The sequence below is a fragment of the Lepidothrix coronata genome, unplaced genomic scaffold, assembly GCF_001604755.1.
Source record: "Lepidothrix coronata isolate B3197 unplaced genomic scaffold, Lepidothrix_coronata-1.0 Scaffold78, whole genome shotgun sequence".
NCBI classification, from domain to species: domain Eukaryota; kingdom Metazoa; phylum Chordata; class Aves; order Passeriformes; family Pipridae; genus Lepidothrix; species Lepidothrix coronata.
In genome coordinates, this window is record NW_016690258.1 from 231826 (window position 1) to 257267 (window position 25442).

Sequence of the window (25442 nt, forward strand, 5' to 3'; positions counted from 1 at the left end):
TCTGTTCCCTTGCCTGTGGGGATGGCAGGCGGAGTTTCCCCTTGGACAAGCTGAGCTGACCAGAGCTGGGAGTTTTCCTGCTCAACGAACTGTACTTTGCACACCTTGTAGAATCACGGACTGGGTGAGGCTGGGAGGGGCCTCTCTAGCTCATCTAGACCAGCTCCCAACCCAAACAACTGGTTTGTGTCACATCAGGCCTCAAAACCCATTTTTATAAGCTAAGCTGAACTAGGTGAGGATGGCAAATACAAAATATCTCATCATGTAGCAACATCCCCAAGTTGTTTTTATTCATATTAATCCCACTAGTGTGAAACTGCTTAAAAAACACCTTTAGCCTGTGCCAAACTATTAGAACACTAAGTCATCTTAACCACTGAATAATGTTTTTATGTTACAGTCTGCAATATTATTTATGGTTATAGTGGCCAAATGGTTACAATTAAAGTCAAATGTAGCAGTTCTGCCTACAAAAGGGCTGTGTATTATCTGCTGTGAATGTAACAGCAAATGCAAACTTACATTTCCAGCGTAAATTGTTAAAAATAAAAACTGCCCACCATTGATTCTAACAGCAGACTGATAAAAAAAGGTGATCTGTGAGCTTTATAAAGATCTACAAACCCACTGTGGCTGTAGTTTATCCCAGTGCTTCCAAGAGTCAGGGCCAACAGCCAGAGTGCTGAACATGGACTAGTCTTAGAAGTCCTAAAGCTGTCAGTGCATTAATACTCTGAACAGTTGCTCAAGGGGTAACCTGCTTTTGAAAATACCCAGAGGAAATGGCTACTTTATTTTCATATATGGTGAGAATATAACAAATAACTGTAGAGTCTCCTAACAGAGGTAACACAGAACAGTAATTTTCTTTGTCTATGCAGAGGTTGGTTTTTGAGAATGCAGCTGAACCATTTGTTTTGCTGAAGAACCTTCTTTACAGCACAGCTGAGCTGCAGCACCAGTCCAGCAGCCTGTAAAGGACATCCTACCTGATTCAAGGGCTGAAGTAACACTGGAGAGTGAACCACAAATCCAGCTCCAGGAGCAAACCTTAAATGGAGTTTCCAGTAACTGATTTAACAGTTGTTTTGACTGCAGTAGGGGAAATTGGATATCAGAGGTTATCTTACAACATTCTTCCCTCTAGTGAAACAAAAAGTGAACCAGCCACCGAGTTTGTCAGTTTGCAGGAGAGGAGGGACAGCACCGAGGCAGAAGTGGCATCACTTCCAAACTGTACAGAGGAACCAGAGGGGCCTGTGCCACCCTGCACCAGGCAGAGCCTCCTCACTATCCACTACTGACAAAAGCAGTTGTGTCTGACCCTAAATACATCACTTTACAACAGAAAAACATCCTTTATAACATGGCTCGCTCGCCCTGAGTGGAGGCTGCCACAGGAAGGTGAAGCAGAGGAAGCTACTCCATCAATACAGAAACCTGAGCTCCTGAAAGGATAAAACAACGTTTTCTTCAGTTTTGTCTCACCTCTGCCAGGTGTAACCTGGGTACTTTTGTCCCTCTTATGTAGCTCACTGTAAATCTGACCAGATTCCTGTGGCACTGGCTGCAAGAACTACACGAGGTCAAACAGTAACCAGAGGGAAAAAAACAGACCCCAAACCACTGGCTAAAGCAAACCTGGCAGGTTATCATACATGCCTAGAGTCAATACTGAGTTTCCATACTTGGAAAAAAATAAAATAGGCAAGAATTGCTTGTTTGGCAATAACTACTGAAGTTTTCCCCTCCTTTGTGTCCAGCTCCTCCACACAACCCTGCCACGGGCTTTAAATTCACGCCAAGTTTTGTTCTGGAAAAATTCACACTGCTGTAAACATCTGCTGCTTTAACATCATGAAAACATAACTAGCAATATTCCTCACCTAAGCCTGGGCTCTCAGCTTCTTAGCTCAGCAGTTTGCTCTCCTGGATGATGTTTTGCTGCCCTAAAGGGTGAAGGCCCCTTTGAAGCCCTAAGGGCTCGTTAAAGGAGATCTGCAGGTTTTAACCAAAGCAGCAGCTCCTGCTCCTCAGCCCTGTGTGCAGAGAGAGGGGAAGGCACAGAGCTTTCCTGTGCACATCACCTCCCAAATCCAGCCACGCTGCACAGGTGCACCTGCTACCAAGTCCTGGGAAAGGAAAAACAGATAAACTAAAAAGCAGTGGCAAAAAAACCCATCAGAAATAACTCTGATTTCCTGGTGTCATTTCTAGCCCAAACATTAATCATATGTTTTCTACATTTAGGTTTCTAGGAGCATATGTTTTGTCTGCTGTGCTCATTTAACTAATAGAAGTTCTGTTGAGAAAATGTGAAATAAAATTTGGCAGTAAAGTGATCTATATTTCACTTGCAACACATTATCAGCCTGCAGCTGAGGCTACAAGAAATTCAAGAACTGACGTTACAAAACTACACAATTATTGTGGGTTTTTTTGTTTTATTTTTGTTTTTCTCCCTTCCCCCTTTTTCTTTCAAATCCTACATTGGAACTTAGCTGGCAATTCAATGTAATAATGACGATACACTCAACACCCTCCACCGATTCAGTGCTGGTTGGTGTCTCATTAAGAGAATTCTTCACCTGCTCAAAGAAAATATTTTCAGATGAAAGATTAATGAGTAGGGGGGGGAGGTGTGAACGCAACCTTTCAAAAGTGTTTTTCTTCAAAACTATAAAATACACAAACACACCAGCAAAAACATTTTCACACAGAGTAGAAAGCATCACTTGCCACACCCGCAGTTGGACAAACTGATAAATGATACTCAACACACGAGCCTAAATATACTCTGGGAAGATATTAAACTTTAATCAAATTACAGATTTTGAAATCTACCACCTTGTCTATGTTAGATTTTTCAAATGTCTTGGGATTTGGTAGCCAATGCATTCAACCTTCATGCATTTAATGTAGTCCTCAGGCCAGACGAGGCCTTAGAATCAATCCTCTTGGATTAGCTTGGCAGAGTATCATTCAGGAGCTTGCACTGTCCCTCCTTTATGTTGTGACCTGTAGTGTTGTGATTAGGCTTCAGCCTTCACTCCCCAAAGTGGTATTTGGGATACAAATTGGCTTAAAATACACTCAGTAACACGAGCTGTCAAACATTACGAAGTAAAATGTGTAGCTTTGGAGATACACCCCTAAATGATACTCAAAATGAGGCTAAGAAAAAGCTGACAGAATGTACTTCAAACACTGTATTTATTACAAAGGTGCATAGAGTTTATGCCATTTGGTTTGAATACTTATGTTTAACCTACAAACAACATACAAAGCGAGGTTACAGTATGTAACAAAAGCAACAATGATTATCTACTAAATCCAATACAATAAAATATTCTACTGTATTTAATTTCACAAAACATTTCTGAAACAAAGGCACTTACAGAATTAAAACCAAATTAGGATATACTCTTTCAACATTTAAAGTTTTAGTTCCATTCCCCCTCCCTACAGCACTGTGGATAACTAGTGATGTGAAGGCAACAGCTACTTGGAATGACACACATCAGCAGTGCTTAAACTAAAAATTTATGGATCACCTCCTCCATTTTTTCTAAAACCATCCCATTCCTTTAACTGTATAAAAACAAGCTTCAACAAGTTGCAGGGCAACAGGCAAGTAAAATTTGGTCCTACACCTTATTGTTAATGATGATAAATTCACTAACAATAAGAAAAGATCTGATTAACTGCTCCAGTTGTGAACTGGATCGTTCTCTCTTCTTTCAATGAGTTTTGTAACTGAGTTAGTAACACTGCTGCTTAAGTAGTTCCTTGTGCATTAATGATTCATCTCTTCACTTGTCCATAGTTATCATTAGCACCTGTTCACTGAAGAAGTGTCAGTCTTGAGGCTCCTTAACCCTTCCCCTCATCTCCTCCCACCCCTACACACACAGGGGTGGCAATTCAGGACAATCTATTTGGTCTGTGCAACTTCTACACCAAAACTTCACATTTGGGAACCTCTGTTATTGCTGCCACTTCACTTTCCTACTGCCTCCCTCAGGGATGAGCCAACCTGACACGAAACTGCAGATTTCCCTTTCATAACCCAAACATACCATTACCAAGACTGCCACAAACTGATCCATTTGTCAGAGCAGATGGAGGAAAGAAGAGCAGGGCACAGGAACAACCTCATCAAGCCCCACACTGGGATGCTCTGCCTGTGCTCTGAGAGCTGCTCTCCCTGGCCAGGCTCCATCTGAAGGTGCTGGAATAGTCTCTGCTCTCCTTCTACGTGAATAAACACAAGGGATCTACAGCAAGGGATTTATTTCTGCAGCTACTCAGTGCCCTCCCACACAGAAACATTCCAGGTTTCTAAGGCAACACTTCACCCTCCACACAGGACACAGGATCCAGTGTTGGTTGTCTAGCAGTGTAATGAAGCATTGCCTGCTTTCTCAGCTGACAAGGCAGGAAAGAGGAGGAACACAGACACGGGATACATGGATACATGCTCTGTGAGTGCCTCTTGGCACCATTTCATGCTATTAACTTGAACACTCAGAGGTGTAACACAGGAGCACAGGTTGGCATGAATTTTGATGCTAAAAACTTTCTACAAGTTCCTTCTGAAATGCCCTGAAAACCTTCTTTAAAAAAAAAAAAATTAAAAAATTCAGAATAATCCAAAAATAGACTCAACAATCAGGAAGAAAAACAAGGCTGCCTTTGGCAGCAGCAATTTCCACCCACTATATGAGGTAAAATAATGCCACCAAACAATAATATACCTCCAAATGTAAAATCACGGGACAAATGGCTCAATGGCCTCTCCAAAAAAAGTAAAATCAGTGTAAAAGATATGTTAAAATTATGCATACAACTAACTAGATAGCTCTATGAGGATTAAAAACATACTGTATATCAATGTCAGAAAAGACAGAATTGTTGAGGACAGTGGGAAAAAAAAAAAAAACAACAACAAAAAAACCACCTTATTTGTTTGAACAAAACAAAATTTATGGAGCCAAAAGCCCCAGCAGTGGTAATAGTCATGAGGATGTCTCAAGATGTTTCATGGCTGAAAGCACTACCTTCTGAAAAATATATTACCTGGCTGTGACCAAATCCCTGCTTTCCCTGACTTCTCATCTTCTGTTCAGCTTTATGGGAATGTTGAAGACAACAGGGAATTTTAATCCCTGCTTCGTGTTGGGCTGGGATTTCTTATCCCTCCCTGCATTTTGTTATTCAAATGCAGACTGAGTTTATAAAGGTCTAGAATTCTTAGGCTCCTGCCATATACAGTTCCCACTAGAGACAGCGGAAAACCCTAAGCATCTGAAAACCCCAATCTACTGCTGACATCCCATCCCTCCTGTAAAACAAATTCCCTCCCTGTGATGAGGCAGGACTGAATGCTGGCAGGTATTTCTGCTTAACATGTGGTTAAATTGCCAGTTTTTCTTCCAAACCCATCACAAGAAATGACTGGAGTAAGCTTGTCCAACAACACCTCAACAAGGAATACTTGTCCAATAATTTTTATGAAGAATTTTCAAGTTTTCAGCTTTTGAGATATTTGGTCTGTTAAGTGGCAGAGAGTTTGGATTTGTTGTTAATTCCTAGCTCTAACACCCAGTGGAGGCACAGTTTTAAAGCCTTCAAATTGGGAAAGAAAACAAGGAAATCACCAACTCGTGCTATTTAGAGCTAGTCCAGAGACAATTAAACATGGTTTGCTACCCCTTACTGAAGGCAAATGTGTTGTAAAAAAGGAAAATTCCCTTTTGAATGGTAAATGAAATGTATTAAATGGCAGCTTACCTAACAATAGTAGCTTCAAAACAGGCAGAACATATGTAACATGTATCAGGTAGTTACTCAGAGGTTAAGTTTTTATGTTTTAATACTGTGCAAAAGATTGCTACAGCTTTGGGTGTTTGACAATGCTCATATTAGACCAATCCTTTCAAAATTATTGCACAGCAAATGTTATCGTGGTTCTGTATTTCTGAAGTACTCCTTCTTCATGCTTCTCACTGTATTTAGAGCAAAATCTCTTTTTCTATTTGCTTGAGGTATAAATGAACAACTTCTGCAAGACAAATACTCCTTCCTCGGAGCATTAAACATACTGAATTACTTTTCACGTTATTTAGACAAAAGATTGCTGTCTTCAAGAAAAATATACTACTGGTGCAGGGTGTAAACAGAACAAATTATATTTTGAAAAGTTTCATATGCAGAAGCACAGTAGAAGAGCTGTTCAATAGGTGGGTTTCTGAGGATCCATGTAAGCAGGGTTGTAAGGGGGCTGGCTTGGGTAAGGGGCTCCAGCACCAGCTGCAAAAGCAAAACACAAAGCAAAAACAGATTTATAAAATGTACATTCTGAATTCTACATATAAAATGGCAACTTCTGGTTTCAGCACATGATTAAGAGGTTCAACTTATCCAGCATCTTAGTTGGACTTGAGAACAGCTTGTGCTCACTCACAGAGCATCTGCATTTCAGAAGTGAAATCATAAAAACCTTCATTCTTGTGGGATTTTGGGGTTTTTTTGATGCTAAGTATACATGTGAATTATGGCAGCCACAAGCTCATGGTTTGCCTTCAGGGTAGAACCTAGTCCAAAAAAAAAAAAAAAAAAGGGAACAGATCTGGTCCAAAAGAGAGCCAGTGGAAGTCAGGGTTGCACAAACAACAGGATATACCTGACAGTGTGCCAAGAAAAAAAAATAAGCCTCTGGGCAAAAGAAAAAGGACCAGAGAAATCAAATTTTAGGATTCCTTCAGGGAAAATGCTTTCCTCCTAAGTGTCACAGAGTTAATTAAAAAAGTTAAAGGGAAAAAAGTATCCCACCACTACTGAGCCATTGAAGAGTTTAACTTAGACTCTGGGAAGGCAGCCTTGTTTTCCAGTGTTGTGAGACAAGCTGCTCTCAAGTGGCACCTTCATTTTCAGGTCAGGCAAACAGCACTGGTTCAAGTAATGCAGCAGGTGATCAGATCCCTGGAAAGTGTAAGTGTTGTTATCTCCTGCTGATCTTGTAAAGTGAGTGGGTTTGGCTCCTGTTTGGCAGAGCAGGTATCCTCTCCCCAGGGTGTGACCTAGTTAAGAGCCTGCTCCTTGGTTAATAGACAGGAGAAATGAAGGAAGGAACTCTCACAATGAGACGTTCTCAGCTGGCAACATGGAAAGTGCTTTGGTATGCTCCCAGAAATAAAAACCCAACTTGTTCTAAGAACTAACAAACCAGCAACAGTTTGAGAAACCAGAGGGCAGAAGTAAAGTGACTGGTTTATTGGCTCCCTCACACGAAAAAGATGAAGTCAAAGCACTTTGGCGTAATCCCATAAAACCCACAGCCTCTTTGGCATTTATAACAGAAAAACAGACTCAACAGGCCTGCCAGGTCAGTGTTTCCACATGTGGGGCTGGTCTGCACATTATTAACGTACTATTTCTAACTGGTCTGCAAATGCTTCAGACCATGAAAAGCCATTTTATATTTGAGTTGTTCTGAAAGTTACTTTCCAAGGGCATTATCTACTGATCAGGACTATACTTCACTTGTTACTTAGAAGAACAAATAATGTGGTTTGTAAGAGGGCTTGAAGATCCTAGGGCAGGTAACAGCCTAGTTTTGGCTCCTCTCAACAGCCAGAAGCCAATTGTTCAGAGAACAACTGTTACCAGCAGAAGTGGGAATTAGTCATTGCAACAATAAGGCTGCATGAACACAATGCTGTGAAAGAAAGAAAGCTGGAGAAAAAAAAGATTCTGATAATTCTAACTGCTGGTTGGCAACAAACTGGTCTGAAGTTGATCAGACTTGGTATTCTCTAAACATAGTGACAAACTCCTGAAGAATACCATCTGTATATAGATTGAAACACCTCACAGAATGGTTTGGATTGGAAGGGACCTCAGAGATCATTCAGTTCCAACCCCCTGCCATGGGCAGGGACACCTTCCACTAGCCCAGGTTGCTCAGAGCTTCATCCAGCTTGGCCTTGGACACTTCCAGGGATGCCCACAGCTTCTCTGGGCAACCTGTGCCAGGGCCTCATCACCCTCACAGGGAAGAAGTTTTTCCTTATATCTAATCTGACCCTACTCTCTTTTAGTTTGAATCCATCCCCCCTTGTCCTGTCACTACATGCTCTTACAGAATAGAGCTAGCAGATATTAGATTAGAGAGGGTCTGCAGAATCACCCAACTCCTACATATATCTGGTAATTGGGCTTTGATTTAACAGGAAATGTCAGCTGCACTAGTAAAACATTCTACTGGCTCCACTGACAGTCCCACACACCACTTTGCCAGTACAGCTCCAGCTCACACCTCCTCTGGCAATGCTTAACATAGAAACGGTGACGAAATTGCCATGAGGGTGAATTACAGCACCCACCATAAGTTGAGTTTTACATCACTTGCTTACTTATGTTAATAAAGCCATAGAAAGCAAATGATGTAAATAACACAAAATTGGCTCCAGAGCAAGTGTCTCTTTGGCTGTTTAAGAGCTGAAGCAGCTCTCAGTGCTGCCTTACCTGCCACCGTCTCATGATAGGCCGGCGGTCCCGAGGGCTGCATGGGGTAAGGGGGAGGATACTGTGCAGGGTACGGTGCTACCGGCATTCCCGGCTGGGGCTGGATGGCCACGGGCTGGTATCCTTGATATGGAGCTGCTGGATAGCTGGGTGGCACTGCTGGTTGTTGGGGATAAGGAGCGTGGACCACTGTAGTGGTAGCAGTGGTGGTCACAACAGCTACACACAAGGAAAAGAACACGGTTAGTGCTGGTGGTCCCAGGAGATCTCCTTCAACAGCCAACCACAGGAACACAAAAAAAACCCCAAAAACCATTCACCCTTAAGGTCAATTCCTCACTTCAAACTCGGGGTAATTTCATTCTCGAAGTCCCACCATGGATTTAGAACCGTGTGCCTCTAAATTTCCTTTCCATTGATCTCAGTGCTGATGAGAGCCTTCACGTACTGGGAGAGCAGCCAACTCACCTCCTGGTGCCTCAACCACCGAGAGCAAAAAAACTTTTTTCTTGGACTCTTCTAAAACCAGGAACTCAAGCCTGCAGCCAAGTTATCTATCATTTGGTGAAAGACTGGAAAAACTGCTCATTTCAGAATGTTATCTGTTTTTAAGGACTAAGGTGATAAATATCTCCTTTATCAGGTAAGGAGCTTCCTTTTATGTACAACTAATCCATCCATGTGTTAGTACCTTTTTCTCTACATAACAGTCAGAAAGGCAAATACACATTTAATTCATTGATTTTTGTAGGAGCTGACGTTGGATTATTGGTTCATATCTCTTATTGGAATAGGGAGAATTAATACTTTCTAATAAACTGCAACAATTTGGTTTTTTGAGACAGCCTTCGTTTTTATGCTGCAATTACAGACTTTGCTCAAGATTGCACTGTTGCAGTCCTGAGCCTCTTGTTTATTTTTCAGGTATATTTTTAAGGTTATCCTACCCCCCCTGTTTACCTGAACAAAAAAAAACATTCCAAAACAACTCCCAAACCTCCCATCCTGGGGAGGAAGGGGGGGGGGGAAGGAGAACTTCTAAATTCTCAGAAAATATTCCAAAACATCCCTCTGCAGCTTCACATTCCGAAGTGGCTTCTTTTTAATGTTTAGGCATTGCAACTTCAGAGCAGAGAGGTAAGGCAAGATAATTTTTACCTTTTGTAGGAACACTATTTCCTGGGGGCGGGAAAAGAAAAAGTCTTGTTCCAAGACGTGAAAAAGAAAATACAGAGGTACTCACGCCGTGGTCTTCGACATGCTTTGTAGAGACAGCAACAGGAGCAGGTGAGGCACAGAATAATAGTGATGACAATCACGGCACAAACAGTAACTCCAATCGCAATAAGGGTTCCAAAACTGCAACAGAGAGACCAACAGAACTGATAAGAGTCACTCCTTAAGCAAACCTCCTGTAGCAAACACATTGCTCCACCTCCAATCTCTTACTACTTCATGCATTGGAATAAGAAACAACTGTGCAGGGCAGTGCTGCAGGTCAGGGCTGCTGAGGCAGGGGAAGATGACCAACCCCTACCAAGGGGTCTTTGGCCCCTCTCATTTAATTGTGACTGTGATTCTTGTTTTTTTAGTGTAACTGTGTGTCCCTTTATGTATTCCAAAAGCTTACAGCAGTCAAGGTTTCAAAACCACGAGTTCCACGACTTGATTTCCCAAGCACCGCTTGCCTGCTCTGAGCACACGGGCAGGCAGGCCCGAAAACAAAGCACACCGGGCTTTGGGGTGACAGCAAGTTCTTCCCACATTCCTCAGACCTCCCAGTCCCCAGCTCGAGACAATCTCAGCACTCAACAGACTCTTGGCAGGTTCCTTGGCATTTGTAAACAGCTGTTTTAGAAGCCATGTTTCACACGGCCTGGAAGATCTGAAATTCTGCAAACTTTACTGCCACGGCAAGTATGTCAGGCTACATTATGGGGGACAGAAACACTGCCTAGAACTCCAAAACCTGGTGTGGCAAGGCCAAAGATTACACCTGCTTTGACCTCTCTGATGAGCATCAAATGATGCAGGCAGACAAACAGTCACCTCTGGAAGCTTTACGAGTTTACCACACAGGAGAGAAAAGGTATCACAGCAAAGCCCAGTGACAATTCCCTTTTAAGTGTTAATGCCAATGATGTGTTTCTTACTGTCTGAAATCAATAAAGTCTTCCTCCCATGGAAGCCAAAGTCTCCAGCATTTTTATTTCTTAAAAAAAAAAAAAAAGTGCACCATGCATCAGTTTTGGGAACAATTACAGGAAATCAGTTTTAACGAACAACAACCTCTAAAATAACAAGCAGAGAGCTGGTTTTGTATCCATCCTGTTTTCGCCTCTTGGTAAAAATTTTGGCTACAGAGCTCTAGTTTTTTCCTGCTCAGTTTCCTGTTAACAGCTTTAAACAAAACCACACACCTCCAGAACCTCCAGCAATTTTCACTTGGCTGCCAAACAGCCACCAAATGGGAAAATCGCTTTTGAGTATCAGTGACACTGGAAGGTTAAATAATTGCCAAAAAAAAAAAGCAAAATGCTCTATCCCTAACCCAAATTTGGAAGACCTCACCTCGTTCTTCTAGAGCAATTTAACCCTTAGTAAGCTGAACACTGACTGAGCGTGAGCACTGAAAAAATAAACCAGGTTCAGTTTAAAATGCATTTTTTCCCCCTCAAGAGAGGCTCCATCAGTTTTATTCTATTTCTGCAACAACTAGAAGAAAAAAATTTGGGTCAAATCTCCTTCAAAAATATGAGCAAGAATTTTATCTAAGTGTAACTCCATGTAATTTGTGAAGCACTAAATACAACACTGTGGACCGAGTCACGAAGTACTAAATATGATAGTGTGGATTGCCTGCAGTCACTGCAATTCAGCATTTACATGTAAAACAGGAAGCAGGAACTGCTGCAGCCTCCTGAAGTCGCAGGAGCCATGTCAGAAACGCTGCCAGGAAAGAAAACAGACCATTGCAACACAGCTGCAGGATGCAAAGATGCAACCATGTGTCGAGGAACATGTGCATTTTTGCCACATTTATCTGCAACTTTACAGAAGTTTTTTCATATGCTGACCTGCAGATCCAGATGCTTTCCTAACCACTCAGCTTTTAAGTGCTCCCCCCCATCCTCATGAGCATTAGTTTCATTTCAGCACAGTAAGTTCACAGCCAGTTCATCTCCACCAAAAAAATCCCATTTCTTTCAAGCCAAGTATAAAAGGGAGGTACAGGTGCAATTTCAAGAGAAGGAGAGAAAGAAGTGTGTGTGATGGATTTGTACATTAACCTTAAATACCTGATTGCAGTGTTCACAATAAACAGCATGAATGCCTGTGACAAACTACAGACACCTCTGGAAACTGCATGACAAGAAACATCAGCTGCAGTTACTGATATTTGTGGAGCAGCCAAGTTTTCTTTCCTCTTGCTCCCACTTCTGCATCAGCCCTGAGGGAGCCCTCTCACTAGGGAAGTTGACTTTATTTCCACTACACACAGTGATTCCCAAGCAACATTAGAAGAGACAAAGAAAAAGAGTCCTCTGGGTTCTTCCTTCTTTCCTCAGTAAAGAAGGAAAAAAAAAAAAACCACCCTTTTTGCTAGTGAGCTCTGCCAAGGAAAGAAATTCTTGTGTCAAGGGAAGAGATTAAGACTGACTAAAATTCTTCACTTTTACACACAAAGAAATTCTTTGAACTTCAGCAGAGGCTGGGCAGAATCAAACATACCAAGGAGATAAAGTGGAGCAACATTTACTCATCATAAATTGCCCAGCAGAGCAGGAAACTGGCAGAGCCCCCTTATCTCTCACGACCAAATCCAGTTCTGATATGAGCACAAGCCCATCTGCAGCCAAGCTGGCCATGAACAGATAAAAATACCGGCCCATGGGCTCCATTTATTTATTTTTAATAAAGTTTTCTGTTCAATGAAGCACACCTCGTATTTACTACCTAGAATAAGGAATGTAATAAAAGCAAAGCTAAAAGAAAACCCAAAACACCATGTCCATGTTTTCACCAAGTTGTTAGGGACACCCTGTGCCTTTGCATCACTTGTCTTTGTCTTTGTTAAATGACACAACAGCAGCACAGTGACATTTTGCATCCATCTTTTGGAGAGCTAACTATATTTAAAGTACAGGTGTGTCATGTGTGTGCACTGAGTGCGGTTCTGTGTTTTTGTGTGTAAACACTGATTCAGTTCTAGCCACTGAAACGCTCTGTGACTGCTGCAGACCAAAATTACAAGCCTTCAGAAACAGCCCAGTGGGTGAAATAACAGAGGAGTCAGTTCTTCTCAGAGTTTCCTAAGGAGTGTAACAACTGATTACTGGCAGACGTTTTTATCACCTACTTCACAGCAGATAGTTTTCTTGCCAGCGCTTGGGCTCACACAGACTAATGTCTTGGAACAGCAGAAGGTAGCAAAACATTTACACAAAACAAAACTGCAAGTGCTATGAACTTGTAAGTCATGTCATCAACACTCTCGACACTGAAGCGCTTCAAAAATATATTTTTTTTCAAACTATTTCTGTTTACAATCAAAACTAGCGATACCCTTTTGGAATTTTTGCTTGGTCAGGCAGAATCTTATTGTAATAATGTCTTTTTACTGTACAAGGAGTACTGTCCTGAGAACTTCTTGAGCATTTAAGGGATATCCCACTAGTAAAACTATTGGAAAAAAGTGCAAGAAGGCTACCACTAAGAGAAGATGTTACTCAAGTGAGGCCACAGTGATCCTCAGCATACTTAGTGAACCATCTGTGCTTCAGGAGACAAGATATTCTGGATATGTATAAAAACTCTCTTGCAGAGAGCTTATACCCCTTTCTTAAAACAAAACTATTCTTTAATTTAATTGCTTTCATCTGATGAATCTGCCTAAAGGATTCTGAAATTATTTGAAAGAAATTACACTCACGTTAAATGATAATTTAATTACCAACTGTTAGCATTGTACACAGATGACAAAGAACTGACACGAGGGACTGTAGCTCACAGATCCTTCCCCTGAATGGTTAAACTGAGAGAGAAAAAAAAAAGCCAACCAAAACTGAAAGCACACCTTCCCCTCTGCATTCTGCAAACAAACGTCAGAGAGCAGAAATCAGGGTGGCCACGGCACCAGATCAGAATGCTCTGGTGAACAGAGGTTTCCAGACACCCACATTATATACATCATAGTCTCTAAATAAAGCACACACAGTTATAAACAGCTTGAGCTCAGTCCCTGCCGTTTCCTGCCTCTTTCTCTTCGCATAAAAGGGAACTTTTGCCAGTGATTTAGTAAAAAAACCAAAAATCAAACCTAATAGCGGATTTACTGCAGCAACGATAAACTGGACTTCTCATAAAATGTATGGGAAGGTAAATATGGAGAGACAATGCCCTGCCCTTTCCTACCCCCACCTCTCTCCTGCCTTGCCCTCCTCCACTCCTGCCCCTATCTCTCACCTTTGGAAAGCACTGAAGTGTAGTGAGAACGTTTCACAGCCTCGCCTTACTTTTAAGGCTGGCTAATCATTCAAAATATCTATCAGCTCACAAAAAGGGAGTTCAGTGATTAGTGCCTTTTGTTACTGAATGAGATGTAATGGACATATTAAAAATGTGAGACTCAAGCCCGGGATCTAAGTAGTACAAGCTGTAGAAGCTAATTCTCAAGGCAGTTGTTCATGTTGGAGATTTCTACCTTCAATACTGTCAAGTGGAAAAAAAAATACTTCGAGGTTATTTAAAGCATTTTAAAATATCCAAGTTTCAATTCCAGCAATGTATTTTTAACTCTCCTGAGTAGTTTGAATCACTTAAGTCAGCGACATTTTCTGAGTCCAGATGTAAAGAAAGTTTTTGCATATCCATGCACTGCAGTGTGTCCCATTGACATGAAATTTTGTCTTCAAAAAGAGAAAACATCCCAATGAACAATGAGACCACCTAGTTCTGAAAAATTAGTTAAAGCAGCCTATTTATTTCACAAGTTTTAGTCTATTCCAAGATTTGTTCCATGCTTGGAGAAACATGTTGGCAGGGTCCTTTCCAAAAGCGCTGCTGCTTTTGAAAACAAACATTTACAAATACTAAGTTATGGCTGTAGCATGGGGTGGTCTGGAAAGACTTCAATAGATAATTTAGGCCATTCTTGAAAGTAAAAAAAACCAAAACCAACAACTGAGTATATGCATATCATTCTTCACTGCTCCAGAAAAGGATACAGTTCCCAGAAAGGTGATAGGATGGTAAATGTCCAGGCTTGCTTTGACTGAGGTGCAGGGCATGACCAAACAAGTCCCCAGAGAAGTTTACCCAAGTCCAACATTTTAGTCACAGCCATACAATGCCACATAATGCCTCTAAAGCTTGGCAGGAAAATAAAGGATAAACTCTTATTTTAAAAAAAGCAATATGACTTCCCAAGAGTCTTTCAGAGGGATTAGTTTTTACAGCTTTTACTAACAACACACTTCCTTGGTTTGATGTCTTCGCACGAAAATTCAAAGCATCAGAACCATTTTCACAGAGATTAACAGAAAAACACTTACTATTACAAAGAAAGCAAACCCATGGGAAAACACTGACTTTAAAACTTGGTGAACTGATCAGCCTATTTTAGCACAGCTGGGTTTTGGGCCACAGGAGCTTCAGCACAAGCAGACAATCAAAATATACACCATAGTAAAGCCTCCTAGCCCAGGTGCAATCACACCATGGTCTCCTCCAGATGTTTTACCTGTGAGCCACCTCCCCAAAACAGGATCTCTGCAGGATCAAGAAGTTCCCAAGTGATTCTTGTGGTGGGCAACAGGCAAGCTTCAGACTCAGACCGATACCAGCATGGTTTCAAAATCATGAAATCTTGGTAGTTTCATCAGACTGGCAGGTTTGGGTAACTGCAAAGTCATTTTATAAGCTATGCAATGCAGTGAAGTGTGGGCAGGAACTGTGATGTCTGCATCGGTTTTTCAAAAAAATGTTAACTGAAGTCAGCACTTGAGGCTGTTTCTCCTGGGGTCCTGCCCACGCACAGTCCCCCAGTGTCAAGAAAAGAGTTTCATCTTATTTTGATTGACCCACCAGTGTGGTACCAGCTCAAATCATCACTGATTGCAAACTGCACAGACACAGATTAACTGCCACTGGAAACCCCCAAAACTTAGCACAACTTGCCGTAGTTCTTTCTGGGTACCCTCAAAAAAAAAAAAAAAGCAAAGATTGCAGCAGGAGCCCCCCTGAAACAACTCCTGGGACACCTCTGCTCACCTGCAGTGTAAACAATCCTGAGCTACATCCTCCAGAGTCCACCCACGGCTGAGCACAGCCCAGGGACCCTCAGCACCAGCCAAGCCAGCTCTGGCCTGAGAACCCATCCCAAAGGAGCAACAATAATGCCATGGGAACCCAAGAAGCCCTGGAACTGCAAGAGTGTTATAGGAAAACAGAATGCAAGAGTCTTTTGAGAAGTTTGCTAAATATGTACTGAATGGGGTCCTTTTTCACTTTGTTCAAAGAGGAAGCTGATGTGGGTTTACTTTAAGCCCAAAATAATAAACTTTAATTTTATACGCAAAGACCTACTGGAAGCAAAGCTAATTTTTTTTTAAGACACTAAATTCTCTTTTCTTTTTTCAAATAACATGGAACAAGTTTAGCATAACATGTTCTTAAACAGCCTATATGAGAAAGAGGCAGGGAGGGAACTTCCTGGAGTTTGTGGTTTTACACAGACATCCAACACCCTGATCCAACAGGTTATTATGAAATATGTATGCAAGCATCTCTTCTTGGTCCATAAACAGTGCACTTGTACTAAATATGTCTATTTACATAAATCCCTTTGTAATGCACACTAAAAATACAATTTTCCGGTGAGGTTTCCCAGGAAACCTATTATTGTACACTCTGTAGACAACTGAGAGTAATTGTTATAGGTAAATGGAACATTACAATATGCACATAACAAGGGGAGAAGCCAGAGCTGCATTCAGAGGGACTGAAGTCTTTTATCAACAGTGGAAGAATTGACACTGCAGCTTCATGCAGGACCCTCAGCATATAAACTATCCTTAAACACAATGTAAGGCCTTTGCTCCTGTAGATGGTAAATAAATTTTAAATGCTCTTTAGTGGTACAAAGAGAAATTAAACTGATTACAGACACAGATATTTAAGGCAAGCAAAGTGAGTCAGTTCCCCTCCTACCATCAGGATTCCAGTTCAATGACACACTATGTTACCCCCTGCCCCAACTAAAATTTGGGACAAACAGTGGGTCCCATTTGGGCAGTGGGAAGGATATTTTTAGGTGGTTAATTGAATTAATAGAACAAGTTCAACTGAAAAAGAAATTAAGTGCCACAGAAAAATTTTCTCCACAAAAACTGCAATACTCTGAATTTGCTACTGCCAACACTATCCAAATTTTAGAAAGCAAATTTAAGCACCTAATTAGAAACTAATTTGGCTAAAGAGTTAAAGGATCTTTTTCCTGGCAAATTGCAACCTGGTGTATGACTTGCCAAACACACTGAAACAGCAGTAAAAGGAGGTTTAGACCAGGTCACACCCACCTGCTTTGCTTGCTTTATAATCCAGCTCTCACAGGAAACACACCCCTGTCTTTACCCACACTACTCATGTGCCATCACACAAAATCATATGTAAAAGTTAGAAACACCGAGTTTAAGCAGCAGCAAAGTTTAAATTAGACAAATTAACTACCCTATACTACTATGAATTGACATCTTGCCTCACTCCCCCCCCCTCTTTGGGAGTTATTACTCATCCAGCAAACGAGGATCATCAAGGAAAATATCACACGGCACAAAAGAGAGCAGACCTCTGCAGCAGAGGTCACATCTGGCCAACTACTACTACTTTTAACTGCCACTGATCATTAACAAGACGTTCACCAAAAAGTCACAAAAGTGACTGATGACTGGTTCCTTCCACAATCTAAAAAAAAAAATTAAAAATAGAGGGTTTAAAGTTTACCTCTCAGTGGAATTGAGAACCAGAGATCATGCTAATAAGCACAGAGGCGTATCACATTAAAAATGAATGGTATAAAATGTTTTTAATAAAAACAGACTTGGTCAAAAGACTGACCTTTGCACAATTGTTAATTTCCTAAAATTAAACTAATTTGTTCATTTCACAGAAGACCCTACAACTGCAGTTTTAAAAGGCTGGGCATTGTCCTCCTCCCATAATACACAGTCTAACAACAAATAAGTCTAATAACAAACGACACAGTCTATTGCAAATACATCCAGCTACATCTCAGGCCATGGTTATTTTATGGAAGTACATGAAAAGGCAGAGCTGGAGCTATATTTGGAACCCACATGCTCAAACTTTCCTATATCCTAATAAATAGCCATGGTGATCTTTTAAACATGTTTTTAAAGAAGACTTCTATGTCTCTTTCTCTAGGACCCTTCTCTGAGCGTTACCACTTTCACAAGCTCTCTCCACAGCCAAACATTTACTGTTTTCAGAGTTCCATTGTGTAGAGAGGCACAGCAAAGCCCACACACTTGGAGGGAGTATTTGTAGGTACATACAGTCAATGAATACACAGCCACAGGAAAATTAACTCCTGAACACAGTCCAAGCGATCAGTCTCACGCTGTCTTTGTAGGCTTAGGCCAGGTTGCCTTGTTTGTTGCTGTCCAACAGCCCTCTGTCGTTAGCAGAGCACGCAAACCCAACCATGCACATCTGCCTCTTGTGCCAGGGCAGCATTTTGCAGTCTCTCCTTCCTCCCTGGTTTCTGGGGAAACGAACCTGGGGGAGCGTTAAGCCCAGCGCCTGCAGCTGCTCTGCCGGCTTTAAGGAGCTCCTTCACCAGGAATGAGGTGAACACAAAAGCTAATGCTCTCCAGTGCAAGTAGACCACTACAAATTGGGCAAGCTTACATTTACTTTTCATGCTAGTAAAAAAGCATACAAACATTTTTTAAGCAGCTTCATATCCAAATCTTGGTTGTTTCCAGGCAAAAAGCTTACATTCCTTGGCGAGATTAGCCCGTGCCTGAGCACAAGCCTCTCAGAACAGGCTCTATGCTGTTTAACTCATTTATTACATAAAATACCAAGGCCCAGTACTGGAAAAGAAATTCTCTGCTTATTGAATAGAGGCTGCTTACATTTCTAGAAGTTCTTTTTCCAATTTTCATGGAGTTTCCCTCTCTGTGGACTTTCAAAACCCACCTGGATATGTTCCTGTTCAACCTGCTCTTGGTGACTGCTGTGGAGGTGGGGTTGGACTAGATGATCTCTTCAGGTCCCTTCCAACCCTAACAATTCTGTGATTCTGTAATAATCTTCATGATTTATTCTCTTACCCCTCCCAACCTATTACAGATGCCGGAGTACCCAAATACTCTGGAAAGTGTAAACTGGAGTCCCTGATAGTGATAGGGGAGGAGGAGAAATGGGTTATAGTTCAATATCACAGTATTTTTGACCTTGTCTGTGGAGAAAACATAGCCTTGAAGACACCTACACTGAGAGAAAGCAAATTAGGATAATTATATCTTCCACTGTTAGAGATTTTGCCAAGTTTTGCCTGCAGCAGACTATTCAGACGCTGCATCCCAGCCAAAGGCAGGCAGAATGACACGGATCTTCTCCATTTCACAAAAGGACAACTAAGCCACAAGGCAACAAATTGCTCAGCCCCTGACAAACCCCAAATGAGCACATCCCCAGGGCAACAAGGCTGGTCTGTCTCTGCTGGCCGAGCCTTCCCAGGAAGTTGTACATTCTGCCTCCCTCTTCCCATCACATAAGGACGAACAGCCTTTCCTCAAGCATTACTGGATCTGTTACACAAATCTGCTGTAACTTCAAGGCACAAATTAATTCAGAAACAGAGTCCAATTAACTGTGTACACAGACAATGTGAAGTTTTGTTTCCAATTAGAAAACCTGGTATCAGCTGCCCCAATTATTTTCTTCTGTAACTCTTGATACAGATGTTCTGAATTGCTCTACCTCCTTAAACACTCAAATACTTCACAATTACTTGAATTGTTGATGTGAGTCATCTAATTTCCTTTTCCAGTAAGGAAAATTGGCATACCAAGGCTAAATAATCAAGTTACCAATGCAAATTATAACAAGAACTGTACCGGTGAATCAGTGCTCTGCTTTTTGCACAGTTTCTTGAAACAAGTATACCATGTACAGCAGAATGAAAGAGGAAAACTAACTAAATTAGCCTTACTGCTCACAATCCATCTTTGAAACCGGGGTAAAGCAGGGAAAACTCAGTAATCCAATTAAAAAGGGGGGAAAAAAAACCCTGAAACAACTTCCAGTGGTAAATCCTTGCCACAGTGCATTCTCTAGCAGCAGAAATTGTAGAAATTGCTTATGGTCACATCTCACATGCAAGAAAAATGGTGGCAAATTTATCAAGTTTAGTGGTATAAAACCCACTCCTACTCCCTGACCCAAAAGCTCCACAGTATCTTTAAGGACTGATCAACAACAGAAAAAAACCTGAATCTGAGTTAACCCTGACTTTTACACTCTTCCTAGAATGCTTCCCTTTGCTTCCAAATGCAGCATTCTGGGAAGCAAAGTGCTTTCAAGTACTTAAAAGTGCATTATTAAGACACTCCAAAGCAATGTAATTTACTGTCTTTAAAATGTCCAAAGACTACTGCTTGCACTGTGAAGTACACTTAACAGGATTGCCCAAAGTGCCTTGCACTCCTGCCTCAACAGCACATGATAGTCGGTATTAAACACTGAAAGATGCTAATATTAAAGGATAATAATAAAAAGAAACCTACAAAAAACTGGTGCTTTGCTTGCACTTCTGCAGAAGACCCCAGAATAAACACAGCCAAGAAGCAACAGTAGAAGCAAACTAAAAACTCCTGGGCCAGACAAGACAGAGAACATACATTCCAGCATTGACCCTTCCCTTGGGAGAAGAGACACCACAGGGTCTAGTAGCAAATCCATGGGTAGTTTGTGAGAAGCCCTCAGAGAGGGGAAGTTCTCTTAAAAACCCAGGATTTATGAGCAATTGTGTCAGGGTGGTAACTCAATCTAGAAATAAGCTTGAGGCAAGAATGGGGAACTAAATGCTTTCTGACCTGTAATGCCAGGAAACCATCACCTCCTCCTTTTGAAGGGCAGTGCCAAAGGCAGTATTTGCAACTCATGAGAAAGAACAGGGCACTAAAGGAAGTTGCCCTTCATTGCCTCTCCTCACATTACAAGTGGTTTGAAGAATGTGGTTATCTTGTTGGAGATACAAAAAGATATCCCAACTGACATCAGACCTTCTTTCTACACAATAAAAGTATTAAATAAACATAGTCATCGAGGAAAAATGCAAAACCTGTCTTTTAAAAGAAATTGGCATGGAGAGAGAGGGTGGAGCATACCTTGCAGGAAGGAACCAGGGACAACTCTTCCAGAAGGAATACAGCTTGCTACTTGGTTAAAACAACATACAAAAACCTCAACACACCACACAAAACCCTGGGCAACGTCTGTAACAAAACAAAAACCTACTTGGTGTCCTGCTGGCTGCGGTCACAAACAGTCTCACTCACTGCAATTCCCCGTGTTGAAACACCCTAAATGGGACACCTCAGTCATAAGTCATTTGGGAAAGTTCTGAGATGTGGTTTTCCTCTGCAGTCACATCCAGGTGGCTTTTGAAGGACAGTACTTCTGTGAGTAATTACCACCCTTCTAATAAAATTGCCTAACCAGAAAGTTTGATGGTAAGTCTAGGCCTTTGCACAACATGAATTTTTCAAACCTGCAATGTAACTGAAAGGGAAAAGCAAAATCACCCATTTTCTCAAGCTGAGACATCCATGATTCTCTTTTTCAGACATTCCATAGCCAAAACCAAAGATAATTAAAGCAATTTAAGTGCTCCTTCCTAAGAGAGCAAAGGCTGACTGCAAGATAAGGCTCACGGCTGCTGTCCTGCAACCACATATTTGAAGACAGGGAAGATCAGCCTAGCTCATAGGAAGGAGCATCCCTCCTCCAAAATATTTGCTGTCTCAGCCCTTTCCTTATGGAAGACGCCTCACCAAAAGCGACCAAGGCTCCAAGACATCCATGGACCCCCCGCACACCGCCGCGGCAGCGCTGCCTTTAGGCGCCTCCAGCGCGGCTCCTTCCTCCCGCGCAGGAAAAGACGCGTTCGGAGCTACCCAGGGCGGGGGGCTCCGCCCGGCTGTGCCGCGGAGGGCGCAGAGCCCCGACCCCCGCGGGGCGATGCCGCCCGCACGGCCCCGCTCGCCGCCGGTGCCGAGCCCGCGCCCCGCCGGAGGCAGCGGGAGCACCGGGCGGACCCACCACGGCACGGTGGGTGCCAGCCCGGCTGGCAAGGTCCCCCCGCGGCCGGCCGGCCCCGCCCGGAGCCCCGCTCGCCCCATGGCTTACCCCATGCTCGCCGCCGCTCGCCCCGCGCCCGCCGCCCGGCCCCGCGCACGTCACCGCGCCCCGCACCGCCCCTTAAAGGGGAGCCCGGGTGTCCCTCCCGCCGCCCTGCGCCGCTCGCACCTACGCACAGGCATCCGTCAGAGAGCGCTCGGCATCGCCGCGCGCCGCTCCGCCGTCTCCAACGTAAAGGGTTGCTTATTCCGACATGGAAGTGTTGGAGCAAGGCCAGAGCGGGTCACGAGGCTGATAAAAGGATTGGAGCACCTCCCCTACGGACACGGGCTGAGAGGGCCTTGAGGGGAAGCCCAAGTGCCCAGCTGAAAAAATTTGGTCTGTTCAGCCTGGAGGAGAGGAGACGGAGTGGAGACCTCATCGCAGTTACAGCTTCCTCGAGAGGGGCAGAGGAGGGGCAGGCACTGATCTCTGCTCTGTGGGGACGAGTGACAGAACCCCACGGAACAGCCTGAAGTTGTGTCAGGGGAGGTTTAGGTTGGATATTAGAAAGAGGTTCTTCTCCCAGAGGGTGGCTGGGAACTGAACAGGCTCCCCAGGGCAGTGGTCACTGCACCAATGCTGACAGAGCTCAAAAAGCATTTGGACACGTGGTGTGACTCTTAAGGATGGTCCTGTGCAGGGCTAAGAGGTGGACTAGATGATCCTTGTGGGTCCCAACTCAGCATATTCTGTGATTCTGAGTTGGAGCTGTTCAGCCTGGAGAAGAGAAGGTTGTGTGGAGACCCCTTAGCAACCTTCTAGTACCTGAAAGGGCTTCCAGGGAAGCTGGAGAGGGACTCTTTATCAGGAACTGCAGTGATAGGACAGAGAGTAATGGGTACAAATTGAAAGAGGGGAAATTTCAGTTAGATAGTAGGAAGAAAGTTTTTACTGTGAGGGTGGTAAGACACTGCAACAGGTTTCCCATGGAGGTTGTGGCTGCCCCAACCCTGGCAGTGTTCAAGACCAGGATGGATGGGGCCTTGAGCAAACTGATCCAGTAGGAGGTATCTCTGCCCATGGCAGAGGAGGTTGGGACTAGGTGATCTTTAAGGTCCATTCCAACCCCTTAACATTCTATGATCTACCCTGCCCTCTCTTCGTCATCTTCCACACTGTGAAAAGCTGACACGTTTTTACAGCAGGACTCCTGTCATCACTGACATAGGCTGAAAGGAATTTACTTTTGCCACAGATTGAAACAGAAGGAGAAATATGGTTAAAAACTTAAGGGCAAAAGATGCCAGAAAACCAAGGAGATACTTCAAACAAAAGCAGATTCTCTTCCTCAACCACTATGGATTTTCTAAGAGTACAGAGCAAAGAGTAATGGCCATAAACTAAAATGGGATGTTCCACCTCAACATGAGGAAGAACTTCTTTTCACTGAAGGTGACAGAGCACTGGAACAGGCTGTCCAGGGAGAGAGTGGAGTCTCCCTCTCTGGAAACATTCAAATCTCAACTGGACGGTTTCCTGTGTCACCTGCTCCAGGTGACCCTACCTGGGTGGGGGTGTTGGACTGGATGATCTCCAGAGGTCCCCTCCAACTCCAGCTGTTCTGCAATTCTGTGCTAATGCTTCAAGCTCGTGTTCAGCAGGGAGGATATGGACTATTCCAGCACAGATTCATGAAATGGTTTAGGCTGGAAAAGATCTTTAAGATTATCAAGTACAACTGTTAACCCAGCACTGCCAAGTCCAGTGTACTGATTACACAATGAAGAATTGCTAAACAAATCCCATTTTAAAAGCTTGCATGGCTTACCTGAGGCCAAGAGGCATGTCATCATCAGGGTCCTGAAAATCCCCCAGGTCTGAGTCAGAGATCCTGTAGCAAGAAAATTCCATTTTTGAGATGAATTCATGACTTATTCAAGTTACCTGGCTAAGTTCCACACTCTCATGAAAAGTAATGTACACTAAAGAGAGATTCATATTGTCATCTGCGGCACTAAGAGTGTGGATTTGACATTTGCCTGACAAAGACCTTCCAAGACAGTTTTGCGAAGTGCAAAAGAAACCCCAGACCGTTCATTGAGATGACAATAGATTCAGAATAGCCATGGATCAATGTACTTACTGAATTAGTGATAAATAACTAAGGTTGGCCACTGATTAACAACTCATGCTACATTAACAAATCCAGCTTATCACTAAGATTACCTTCACTGTTAATTAAGCTTAGTTTCACCTGGGTATGCTGACAGGCATCCCTGAGGCATCTCCGCTTCGGGGAGGAGAGAGGAGCAAGCACAGCAACTTGTCTGCAAAGTGGGGCTATATTCTCATCCTCTACATGGATGATTAATTTTATAATATCAGTTTTATAATGAGGGCTTCTGTTACCTTCAGTCAAACTGAGTTATAAGACTTATGGCTGAACCAAAGGCAGAACAGAACTGTGACACTTCAGTGTTGCTCCCTCCTCCACCCAGCTGGGGCAGCAGTAAAGGCCGTTGGACCTTTGCCTGATAGTCTTTGTTCCCACCAGCACATTATAGCCACACATCACTAGGTCCTCCAAGGACCAGATCTATACTTCTGACAAGGACTGTTACGCCTGGGTAAGGGGAAGCAAGGCTCACATCTCCATACAAAGGTCTGGGTGGTCTTCTGTGCTTCACAGAGACAACATTTAGCTGAGGCCAACACTTCACCCCAGACATCACTCACAGGTTAAGCCTTGCTTGAGCCAGCTGCAAGATAAACAATGGCTCAGCTCATGTTATAGCTTTCAATAACCAGGACTTTACACAGGATATACTAATACTGACAACGATAATCGTTACAACAAACATTACTGCATGTTGTATTGGGCCCCAGAGCCATCCCACCACAGTAAAACCAAGAATATTAAAGATTCATCCCAACCAGCTCTTGGACATCAATTCACGGATTTTTTTGGTTGCCTCGTCTTCAAACTCGGTCTTGTCAAACTTATCCCAAAATTCTCCTAGTTGGGCCTCTTGAATCTTATTTAGAAGATCTCCTGGGACAGACATCCTCGAAGAAAAATTAAATTGTGTATAAGTATCTGAAAATGCTCAAGAAGACACACATCAGTTCATGCATCAATTTACCCACCTCACTATTCCCATTTTACAAGTTACAAGCATTAATGCTAATCCTGGACAGAGCCAAATACAGAGCTGAAAGATCCCTTAGAAAGATTTAACCATTAAACTGTGTATTTTTGTCATTTAATGACAGAATTATAATCTGTTGTGTACATTCAGTTTGCCTCCTACCTTCCATTATGTAGAACACACTGAAATTGTTCAGCAAATCTTAATATTACATTAGAGCAGCAGAATCGATTTGTGCAGCTTCCACAGCAGAAGTCAGGGCAGGATTGTGCAGGTTGTTCTTTGCCAGAATAATCAATATATGCCTGACAATCCTCACCTAAAGCTGAAAAGAGTTATAAATCAATAGTTAGTAACTAAAGAAATAATCATATAAAGCCTCTTTCT

The 25442-nt window shown here is 42.7% G+C and overlaps 1 protein-coding gene across 1 annotated transcript in view; it reads right to left on the reverse strand.

Moving 5' to 3' along the window:
- Positions 1-3199: 3199 nt before the first annotated feature.
- SHISA5 (shisa family member 5) overlaps positions 3200-25442 on the reverse strand; it is a 25108-nt gene continuing 2865 nt past the window's right edge. The window contains exons 2-7 of the mRNA XM_017819890.1: positions 25218-25380; positions 24841-24972; positions 23735-23797; positions 9776-9891; positions 8533-8751; positions 3200-6315 (exon numbers count right to left, since the gene is read on the reverse strand). Coding sequence (XP_017675379.1) covers positions 6239-6315; positions 8533-8751; positions 9776-9891; positions 23735-23797; positions 24841-24972; positions 25218-25380 — 770 coding nt within the window. The 3' untranslated portion in view covers positions 3200-6238. The remainder of the gene's footprint in view (positions 6316-8532; positions 8752-9775; positions 9892-23734; positions 23798-24840; positions 24973-25217; positions 25381-25442) is intronic.